The 11,717-nt window shown below is 38.7% G+C and overlaps 1 protein-coding gene and 1 non-coding gene across 2 annotated transcripts; one reads left to right on the forward strand and one right to left on the reverse strand.

Annotated features, from left to right (window-relative positions):
• Positions 1-537: 537 nt before the first annotated feature.
• Positions 538-5,321, forward strand: CFAP276 (cilia and flagella associated protein 276). The gene is made up of 5 exons (XM_051993163.1): positions 538-700; positions 2,191-2,307; positions 3,004-3,119; positions 4,633-4,763; positions 5,176-5,321. The coding sequence occupies exons 1-5, from the start codon at positions 623-625 to the stop codon at positions 5,244-5,246; spliced, it is 513 nt and encodes a 170-aa protein (XP_051849123.1). The 5' UTR covers positions 538-622; the 3' UTR covers positions 5,247-5,321.
• A 5,627-nt stretch (positions 5,322-10,948) lies between these two features.
• LOC127563687 (small Cajal body-specific RNA 2) lies at positions 10,949-11,389 on the reverse strand. The gene has a single exon (XR_007954123.1). It is a non-coding gene; the product is annotated as a small Cajal body-specific RNA 2 (non-coding RNA).
• Positions 11,390-11,717: the final 328 nt, after the last annotated feature.

Raw genomic sequence — 11,717 nt, forward strand, 5'->3', positions numbered from 1 at the left:
GCCAAGGGCAGAAATATCATTTTCCTACCACATGGGGAAAGTAATTTTCCACACTATCTTTCATGACTTTTTTCCTAAATCAGAAATTTCAAGACGTGTATTGTCTTTCTTCATGTAAGTTCTCTCGGAGACTCCTGGAAACTGTGGGTTACCTTTGCAACATTGTTCCCCAACCTAGCAACATGAATAAAGCGTCCCGCCTAGAATTAGGAAGATCTGAGTTCAAACTTTACCCCAGACACTTATTAGCTGTGATCCTCCAAATTACTTAACCCTGTTTGCCTTAGTTTCCTCGCCTGTAAAATTAGCTAGAGAATGAAACGGCAAACCACTCCAGTGTCGTCGCCAAGAAAATCCCAAATAGGGTCACGAAGAGTTGATCACGACTGAAAGACGACTAAATAACATAACTTAACCCACCTGCCAACTTGTAAGACCATTCCTGCGCTCTACCTGGTCTCACTTAGATGAGTTCGAATCCCATCGCTAGGGGCGTCCGTAGTCATAGAGGAGGCGGGGCGTCGCCTAGCAACCTGCTCCTGGGATTCCAAACAAGAGGCACCGAGATCTCCACACGCCGTGTGGCTGGTCCTGAGCTTCTGGGCGGAGTTCGCTTCTCACTATGCCTCCTACTCGAGACCCCATTCAAAGCCCTAAGTTCGAGAATGAAGAAACCTACGTGGGCAAAAGGGACTGCCAGGTATATCTCCAGGAGTCTGGGCGAGTGCAGAGAGACTTGTGAGCGAAAGAACACAAGATTTCGAATGCGAAGACAAGAGTAGGGCTCTTGCTCAGACAATTGAACAGGTGTATCACCCCAGGAAAGCCATAAATTCCTCCACCTGCTGGGCCAAGCTTTCCAGGAAGCTTATTTATAAATAAATGTTCCCCACGGTTATTCTGGGAAGAAATTATCAAGGTCTTTGTCTTTGGAGATCCATGAGTTTATAGGGTGTCCTGGAAATGCGATCCTGGTAACAATAGGTCTTCGAGGTATCCCAAAGTGAGCAAGATTCACTTTAAAGTAATGAACTTTAAACTAGCTCTGTTTCCCTAAGGCTTTCCTAGCTCCGTATTCAGAGTGAATAGTGGTATCCCTTGAAAAGTAGCGCTCCAAAATAGGGTAAAAAAGCCATACGTGTGTTTTCAATACCACCTTTTAACCCTTCCAAACTCTTGGGTTTTTAAAATGTTATAGCAACAACAAATATTTGTCAAGGTTCTTAATTGTTCATAAGGCTTTGCAAAGATTTTTCTTTGGCTTTTTCTCATGAACCCTGGTATGTTAAATATTTGTGTGCTTCTTTTTCCCTTCTCCATCAGATCCTAAGACACTTGAGAACAGTGTCTGTCTTGGCATTCTCAATCCTAGAACAATGTTTCAAATAGAGTAGCCAATTTGAATTGCAAGTAAGAACCAACTATGTGCAAGGTACTATTGGGGAATTTAAATAGTTTTTTTAATGCGATTTGGCATCTTGAAGTGGGAAGTATAAGAGAAATTAGAGTAATTGCTATTTAAAGCCAAAAAAAAAAAAACCCTTTATTCTCTGTCTACTAATATTTGTAGAGAACACAGCTCACAATCAGAAACTTTTGTTCTAGAGAGGTAAAGGACTGGCATCGACATAACTGCATGACCATATGGTATACTTAATTTTATTTTAATGTGATCATATTAGCTTCAATAAGATAATGGTGTTTTTGCCTGTAGTTAGAGTACTAATTATGTTTTGCTGTTTCCATAAGTTTTTTTTCCTTTTATATCTCATTATTTTTATTATCCTTGTCATCTCTATTTCATCACTCTGGTTAACCAGCTCTATCATTTAAAATTTCTCCTTCCTTTGCCTCTGTGACAAATTATCCAGTTTCTGTATGAATTTATTCCTTCCTATCTTTGCTTTTCTTCAATTTTCCTCTCTTTGAGGAAGCTCAACATCTCTAACTTAAAACTCACCTTACTGCCAAATAAGTATCTCCTCTAAATTTCCCTATTTCATTGAATTATAACATCATTCTGCTGGTTATCAAGACTTGAAACATTCATAGGTCACAATTCTAGTGACAACTGTCATCCTTTATCTAACTTTAGAGTTGCTGTTTCTTGATAACAGAGGAACAAGTGGAGAGTTTTTGTAAAAACCACCAGGACATGACTCTCTGATGGCTGTGATTTGTGTCTTGCAGAAAGCCCCCTACACCAGCCCAAGCCATATTGTCCAGCAGCAGGATCCATGGAACCGACTCCATTCAACTACCACTATTGCCAGTATCAGGAGGGATGTATATTTCTATGACCCAGAGGTACTGAGAACTAAGAATCCATTTTATTTTTTCCGACTTGAAACAGTTTAGAGCAATTTTTAAAGAAATACAGTCCTTGTATCCATAATTTCAAAATCTTGTATCCTTGTATCCATAATTTAAAAATCTACCAAAAAAGTTATCCAGACTTCCCTGTCCCACCCCTATCCCATTCTCAGGTCTCTGGAAAAAGAATCTCCAAGAGTAAATTCTGGTCTGGCTCTGTTTCACTTTCACTTTGAACAAGTCATTCTCTGTGGGGCTCCCCATTTTCCACTGCCTGAAATGCAAGAGGATGCTAACTATGGGATGAATTAATATTGATCTCACATAATACAAATCAATTATAAAATTGACTTCTAAGATTATTAGAAAGGAAAATAGGGATTAGGCTCATTTAAATTAGAAAATCAAACTTGGTAATACACAAGGGATTACTGTGTCAAGCAAGAAGTGCCCCTAATTCAGGATGTCCCAAAAGTCTTAGTGCAGTTTTAAACAGACCTCAGTGCAAGAGCTTTTAAGCGATTAAAGCTTTAGACAGCACTGAAACTTTTAGGACACTCTGTATAAGGACTTGCTGCTGGATCTCAAACCAAGCAAAATCTCTACTAAGTTCTTTGGGGTAGGGGGAGGAACAGAGCTTGGCAAGAGCAAAAGGCCTATAAATGACTATCCTGCTGACTTCTACTCCAGATCCCTTTGGATGACTTGGATTTCCGAATAACATCCTTGTACAATCACCATACTGGATTGTTTCAGGACAAGGCACAGGTGTTAGTCCATCAGGAGACTGTCAATGATACTCATGGGTAAGTGGATTAAAGCAGTCAGTACCTTAAGAGTTTGATAAATTCTAGAGAAGTTACCTAAAGCCCAAATCACCAGGATCATATTAAATATCATAAAGAGAATTTGAACCTTGAACATTTTGACTCTGAAGTCTATATTCCTATTCACTAGGTCACATTGTTTCTGCAATAGGATCACAAAAAGTAAATTGTTAGCTTAAAAAAATTAATATTCTTATTTGTATATATACACATTTTGCATCTTTGTGTACATATATGTGTCTACATACATATCTGATAAAACAACTTTTCATGTTTTCAGTCATTATCTAAATAGAAATTCTTCTGTACCCTCTGTTGCTAGATATCCCTACATACCAGTCCAATCCAGCTGCTCAACAAAAATACTCTTTGAATCAATTCCAATTTCCAGTTTATCTGCATCAGTTGGGACACATAAGCTCAATATTCAGAGGATTAGAAATAATTTTTTTCTAGTTTTGAATTGACCTAATTTGAATAATGATAATCTTTTTTATACAGACCTTTTACATTTTAAAGCACTGTTCTCTTAACAACCACCCTCTAAAAGGTAGTACATGTAGTATTATTACCATTTTAAAAGGGAACTGAGACTGAGATTTTAAGCAACTAACCTAAAGTCAATGGGAAAAATTATTTTTAAAAATGTTTAATCTGCAATTTAAACACACACTTTTTTAGAATTACTATATAAGGACTAGGAACTGAAGATACAGAAACAGAATTGAAACTGTCCAACACTCATAATAAGAGTCTGAGTAGCTTAGATACTGCTTCAAAGAGATCTTAAAAGCAGAGGGAAATGTGGAGGTATTAATTCTGTCAGAACTAGAATATGAATTCAGGTCTCCTCACACCAAGGCCAAAGGTTCATTCTACCACATTAAGACTCTTTTTAGTTTTTCCACTAAAAAAAAAAAAAATTAAGATCTAGATCCACAGGATTTGAATCCTGGTCTTCTTAACTCCTAAATTCTGCTTTATCCATCATAACTCGCTTTCTAGGCCACTTGTTATAGGAACCCAAGCAAGTCAAAGGTTCATAGATTTGGAGAGGGAAAGGAACTGAGAGATCAATGAATCCCATGCACTCATTTTATACCTGGGAAAATCAGGGCCTTGAGAAGGTAGATTATTGTCCACGATCTCAATTGGTAGTGTCTTTGATAGCATTGAAAACCAGGTTTTCTGACTCCAAAGTCACTGCTCTTTCCACTATTCTACCCTACTTCTTAGTTCCTCACATTCCTCATCTGGGCAGGATAAAAATCCTTGCATTATTTGATAGGAGAGAATATGTATGCATAAATGATTCATAACCATTAAGGTGCTATATAAATATGATTTTTAATCACAATTTAAGGTGACTTTGAAGTTTAAAAAAAAAAAATCCACATGAACCCTGACTTTCTGGGAAGCTTTTCTTATAGGTCTGCTTTGGAATTCTGCTGTATTTGACTATTATCTGGTTTCTTTCCCTGGTTTGTTCCAGAGTCGTCAAACTACAGTACCCAGATGAGATTCTGCCTCCTTGTCCCCTACCTCCCATCACTACGCGAGCAATGATGAGACACTGGGTCAGTCCCAAAAAGGAGTCAATCCACAGTGTCCAAGGGACCATAGGTGAGGCTGGCTACCTGGAGAGTGGGAATGGAGGATGTTTGTCTTTTTAAAAGGCACACAAGCCATATGCTTTCCCTCTTAAAATCAGTGGAGACATTTAGGAAGTTAGGTAGTGGCTGGGGGGTGCCACCTTCTGGGGAAAATCAGCATATGGGTGGCTTAATCTAGTGCAAATGGCTACACAGATAATTAACCTTAAAATCAGTTCTCAGCAGCAATGGGCAATGTATGAGAACTGAAGAAGCCAGCAGGCACTATTTTCATAGCAAGGGCAAGTTTTTGTTCTTCTGCAAACCACTGCTATACCTTTATTGAATCATGAAGTAGGAGTCTACTTCAGCAATGCATTGAGATCTCTGGGGTGCCAGGGAACATGACAGCTTCCTAACTCTTGTATTTCTTTTCTCCACAGTGGCCCCTCACACTGCAGCCACCAATGGCGGCTACTCTCGCAAGAACGATGGTGGCTTCTTCTCTACCTAGTCTTACTATTGCCCACATGAATAACTTAAGCAACCCTTTCTCACATCCATTAAATAAATTTATAATTAAATGAAACTTTTGAAGGTATATGGTGTTTCTCAGGGACAGGGAGGAAGCTTACCATCAGAATACTTGCAAAATGTAGAGAACTTTCCCCAGAGTCAAAAACAAACAAACTGAGTATTGAAAAAGATGAAAAGATTTTTTAAAATTCATGGATTTCAAATGGAAAAATAAGGGTTTGGGTAGGAGCAATTTGTAACTTAGGAGCAGGTTAAGTGGCACAGTGGATGGAGTACTGGGCCTGAAGTCAGGAAGCCTCACCTTCCTGGGTTCAAATCAAGCCTCAGACACTTACTGTGTGACCTTGAATAAATCACTTAACCCTCTTTGCCTTGGTTTTTTTTTCTCTTCTGTAAAATGAACTAGAGGAAAAAATGGCAAAAATTCCCAGGATCTTTGCCAAGAGCACTCCAAATGGGATCATGAAGTCAGAAATGACTAAACAAGAAGCAGTTTGTTAGTTCTTTTGTGCCTCTAGACACCCAATCTCTTGATTCTCAAACATAAGCTCCAGGAATATGCAATATTTTCCCCTTATATGTGTTACTGGTGTTTTCTTTAGAGGCCTGAGGATGCATTCTTTGTACAATTCTTAGTCTTCCAATTAGGATTTCAAGTCCAAGATTCTGGGCTCTGCGTCTTTACTTTCTCTTACCACAATTTCCTTAAAGAAACGTTTCCCTTAGGGACCTGTATGTGCTAAAATGTTTATGGCAGCCCTGTTTGTAGTGGCTAGAAACTGGAAATTGAGTGGATGCCCATCAATTGGAGAATGGCTGGGTAAATTGTGGTATATGAATGTTACGGAATATTATTGTTCTGTAAGAAATGACCAGCAGAATGAATACAGAGAGGCTTGGAGAAATTTACATGAACTGATGCTAAGTGATATGAGCAGAACCAGGAGATCATTTTACACTTCGACAATGATATTGTATGAGGATGTATTCTGATGGAAGTGGATTTCTTTGACAAAGACTCCATTTCAATTGATAAATGATGGACAGAAGCAGCTACACCCAAAGAGAAAACACTGGGAAATGAATGTGAACTATTTGCATTTTTGTTTTTCTTTCCGAGTTGTTTTTACCTTCTGAATGCAATTCTCCCTGTGCAACAAGAGAACTGCTCGGTTCTGCACACATATATTGTATCTAGGATATACTGCAACATATTTAACATCTATAGGACTGCTTGCCATCTGGGGGAGGAGGTGGAGGGAGGGAGGGGAAAAATCCGAACAGAAGCGAGTGCAAGGGATAATGTTGTAAAAAACATTACCCTGGCATGGATTCTGTCAATATAAAGTTATTATAAAATTAAATTAAATTTAAAAAAAAGTTTCCCTTGCATGTGGTCTATGTAATATGAAATCCTAAGACTAATAACTTGTAAAGAAGCAACATTCTTAAATATATAACATTATCCAGTGTTTGTACAGACATCTCTTGTATCATTTTGCTATTCGAATAATTGAAAGAAAACCTAGTCGACTACCATTAATGAATCAGAGAAGGGAATCTGTGGTGTAGTATACTTACATAATAAGAGACTGGCGAATGAATAGACACAGCTCAGTATAAGGCATAGAAAATTAAATCAGCTCATCCTTTTGTCATTCAGTTGTATCAATTACTTGGGGATCCAGTGAGGAAAGGATAGTTCCTGAGCTGTTGAGTTAGTGGTCTAATCTAATCAGAACATTCAAACAGCAAAGAGATTCGATTTACTGTAAAATCCAGAACTAGGAAAGTTTTGGTTTCTGGACATCAGAGCAGCTAGCAATTTCATCCTGGCAGTTGGCTTTTTTTTTTTTACCAAGACAGTAACCACAGGGAAACTGAATTTATATTATGTCTGTGTTTCTGGCTCAGAAATGGTAAGGAATTTGACTTAATGGTTAGGACAAACTATGTAAAGACAAAGAGTGAAAGTGTGAAATTGAAAGGCAGAAAACAGATAAAGTGAAAGAAGAGTTCAAAGGGACAGATGGAAATGGAAATGGAGCAAGATTGGGTATTGTTATTGTGAACCCATGGTGGTTCAGTTTGAAAATCATTTAAGTATTGGTGTTTCTTAAGGTTTAGCTTAGATGCTATTTCCATCCTCTTTCATTGAAGAACACCATTTCCAGGAGTTCATGTTTACCACCTGTATTCACGTGATCCCTAAATCTTTTATCATTACCGTTACCATCTATAATATTCTTCTCTAAAATGTAATCTCTTGTTGAGGTTTCCTTGGGGTCTCTGGGCTCAGCCTTTGTTTCAGTTCAGTAATCACAAGTGCAGTCAGGGATTAAAGTCCAAATCCTTTATTGTCTCCTTCAAAGTCTTGTCTCCTTTACATGGGGCTCAGCTAGTTTTTCTGGAGGACTGTCTCTCTCCTTGGTTCCAAGAGCTGCTGCTTCCGCCTGCCTTCTCTGGCTTCTGAATCTCCCCGACTTCCAAAGGTTTGTGCTTCAGCTTCCAGCCACAACAAAGGTGAAAGATGGAATGAATCTGTCTCAGTCTCCTAGACACAAAGCTTCTAGTGTGCTTGTCCTTTCTGGCCCTGAGAGCTTCTAGTTTATATGCTATACACTGAGTATATACCAATCATTATATCACTAGGAAACCATTATTTGTTGTAGGATTAAATCAATGCTAAACTAGATTTAACCATTGTCTCAATTCCACTTAGTACCTTGTTTCAAGTTCTGGCACATAACATCTCCTTGTAAGATCAGATCAATCATACTGAACCATGCTAAAGTAGATAACTATTGTCTCTATCAATTCCACTGACTTAGCACTTTGTTTCAAGTTCTGGCCCATAACAACCATCACCAATTCCCATCTACCCACCCAACTTCTTTCCATCAGTGATGCTTTTCCAGCTGGACTACTGGTCATCTGTCTAGGCAACCGAACTTGAACATATCTAAAACTGAATTTGTAATCTCATCCTTCACACCCAAACTCTAGCTGATTTCTGTTAGTCACCTAGGTATAAAACCCTAGAGCCACTATTGATCCATCTCTATCCTTATTCTCCAAGGTCAAATTGGATCATTTCTATCGGTGAAAATTTCTTTCATACCTAATTTTCCATTTCCACTGAAGTTATCTAATTCAAACATTTATATTCTCTCGCTTATAACAGTTTCCAATTTGGATTTCCTGCCTCCAATGTCTCCTCCTTAATTCCCTGAATAATCTTCATTATGCCTTATTATGCCAGTCCTTTGCTTTAGAAACCTTTATTGGCTCTTCACTGCCTCTCTAATAAAACGAATTTCTAACTCTGATATTTGAGGTTTTCCATAATCTACTTTAAACTTATTTCAATATTGTTCCTCTTAACTCCTCGTGTTAAGCCAATTAAACTAATCTCTCTTTTTCGGCCCTTATTCATATTTTGTCCTTCCCCATCTCTATGTCTTTATTTACTACCTCCTCCTTAGAGCTTCACACTGAGACTTATTTTTCTAGAGCCAAATGAGATGCTACTATTCTGTGAAGTCTTGCTCCTCAATGAAAGCCATCTTTCTCTAAAATTCCTCTATGGACCTTGCCTGCATTATTCCTTTGCAACTTCCTCTCCCCTTCATTTATTTGTGTACTTTACATTCCATTAGACTGCAAATTCCTGGTAAAGCAGTTATATTTTAGATCATTTAAAATAACTAGACAGTATAAAATACCTAAGAGTATACCAATTAAAATAGACACAGGAACTATACAAATATAAATATAAAACACTTTTTATACAAATAAAGTTGGAACTAAATAATTGTAGTAATTGTTCATAAGTAAGTAAAACCAATATAATATTTTACCTGTTTACATAATGCCATCTCAATTAAATTACTAAAAAAATTATCTAAGTTAGAAAAAACTTTAAAGTTCATTTAGAAGACTAAAAAGTCAGGAACTTCAAAGAAACAGGAGGGGGGAGATATGAAGGAAACATTAAAAAAGTAGATTTAGTAGTATCTTATCATCTTATAAGGTAAGAACATTGTTGAAATATAAAATGGATTTTATTCTAAATTAAAATTTTCTTGTATAAAACCTATGCAGCCAATAGAAGGAATGCAGAAAAATGGAAGAAAAAACTTCCATAGATAATCTCTCCAATAGAATGTGATTGGGTTGGAAATACTACTGTAGTCTAAGAAATGAGATGGTTGATTTAGAAAAATATGGAAAAACTTGGACTTAGAAGATGCTACCCATCTGCAAAGAAATAGGTAACTGAAATTAAGCATAGTATAGTCTTATATATATGTGTATATTTGCATATGCATGTATGTATACATATACATATATATATATGCATGTGTATTATAGATTTATTTACATATACATGTGTAGCTTTACATAAATATATAAATTATATCTTCTATATTTAATATATTAAACTATATACATATATGTAAATAGAATCCTAATTGTATCTGCCTGGGATGGGGAAGGGAAGAATGGGGGGAGAGGGAGGAGGAAGTCCATAGCAGAGAACAAAAGAAAACTTACAAGGAAGCAAAGTGGGCAGCTTTGAAAACAATATGTAGTATTTATTATATATGTTTTCTTGAAATGGAAACATATTGCTTTGTATTTAATCCCCTCTTAAGTTCTGCTATGTATATAGCAATTTTTTTGTGTGTATTTGTTAAATTTAAAAACAAGAACAGTCACATTTCCCTCGCTCATGCATTTGCACTGACTTTTTCCCATGTTCAGAATGTTCACTTTTAGCTTTCAAGACTCAATTTAAATTCCACTTTAAGCTTTTCCGTTTACCAGCTCTCCACAGAACCTTCTAAGATTTCCTTTCACTACTCTGTTTTTAAGCATTTACATATTATTATTCCCATCAGAAAAAGAGGTACTTGAAAGCAGGAAGAATGCTGCTTATGTGGTACGAGTAAATCCAAAATAAATGCTTGCTGACTTGACAAAAGTCCTTCAAATTCTGGTTCTACACTACCTTTTTCGAATTAATAAACTTTAATCTCTTAGCTGCTAGTGTCTCACCTTCTTCCTTCCTTCATATACATATATATATATCAGAATATATGCACATGATTTGTAGACTGTATATTATATGTATATATACACATGACACAAGTTTATTTGTTTCCTCCATATAATCTAAGCTTCCCATCTGATACTTTCCTATTTGTCTTGTATCCCCCGTACCTGGCACACTATAATGGACAAGAAATGGCTTTTTGATCATCAGTTCATTGTTACTGAAGGCTATCATAAAAGCACCTGTCCAAAAACCAAGGCTCTTAAGAAATCTCACGGTCGAAATTTAGACCAGACCCTTCATTTTACCGCGAGGAAATGGAAGCCCCCAGAGGAAATGGGGGACTTGTTTAGGATTAAATAACCAATTGCCAATGCTAGTGCTCCAACTGCATCAAGCACTTCTACGACCAATTAAATTATGTGGATGTATTACTATTGGGCACAGAACAGTCGCCACTATAGGAATCCTCATTGGCGGAGCTGGCTAGAAGCCGGGACAGGAGGCGCGGAGGCCCTCCTTAGGAGGGCCCCACAGACGCTCAAGGGCTCCCGACAGCAGGAAGTGCTCGGAGAGGGCTGCCGGCGCCTGACAGCAGGGGGATTGGCGGGGGGGCTCGCTCAGATCAGAATCGCCTCGATACTCAAGGGCAGGGGCTAGCCCCGCCTCGTCTATCTGATCAACTCATCACTTCTGAGCGCCCGGCCGGGCCGACCCCCGGAAGGGTCGGCTCGGGAAGCCCGGGAGCGGCCGCCGCCTGTTCGCATGGGCCTCGCCGCACAGCGCCTTGGCCCGGGTGGGCCGGGGCTTCGCGGGAGGAGAGCTTCTCATCTCGGGCCGGGCCGGCGAGGCGGGAGCGCGACCCGATCAAATAAGATCAGAGTGTAGGGGGGGAAAGAGTCAGGAAGGGGTCGGTTCGGCACGCGGGCACGCACTCGTCTTGCACACTCACACTCGGGACTTACACGCACACCCACGCGGCTTGCATGCGTCCTAACACGCTAAACTCAGACACTTCACGCACATCAAACACCCCGCGTGCTTAAACCTTACCGCTACCAAGACCGACATCCCGCCTATAAAGCCTAACTTCTTCCGGAAGCGCCTTTTATAGATTTTTTCCTTTTCCGCCCCGCCCCCGTCTCGAGGGATTATGGGAGTAACCATAGAGCTGTCGCCGGATGGAGCGCCTTCTATCCGTCGGCAAGCGCTGCCCCCTGGCGTTGAAACAGGGGAACCAATAGGGCTGTTAACCGATTACAGAACCTAGTTCCCTATAGAAAACTTCCAAGTTCCGGGGAAAGTGGAAAATAATGAATTCGTTATAAATGTTTTGAAATTAAATAACGCATAGCGGTACAAAAAAAAAAAAAAAAAAGGTACAATCTT

Source organism: Antechinus flavipes, chromosome 4 (assembly GCF_016432865.1).
Source record: "Antechinus flavipes isolate AdamAnt ecotype Samford, QLD, Australia chromosome 4, AdamAnt_v2, whole genome shotgun sequence".
Classification (NCBI taxonomy): domain Eukaryota; kingdom Metazoa; phylum Chordata; class Mammalia; order Dasyuromorphia; family Dasyuridae; genus Antechinus; species Antechinus flavipes.

What these genes read in the sequence shown, in the direction of transcription:
- CFAP276 (XM_051993163.1), top strand. Translation starts at nt 623, where the DNA reads ATGCCTCCTACTCGAGACCCCATTCAAAGCCCTAAGTTCGAGAATGAA. An exon ending in ACTGTCAATGATACTCATGG is followed by an intron (nt 3,120 to 4,632) that starts GTAAGTGGATTA and finishes GGTTTGTTCCAG; the next exon opens with AGTCGTCAAACTACAGTACC. An exon ending in CAGTGTCCAAGGGACCATAG is followed by an intron (nt 4,764 to 5,175) that starts GTGAGGCTGGCT and finishes TTTTCTCCACAG; the next exon opens with TGGCCCCTCACACTGCAGCC.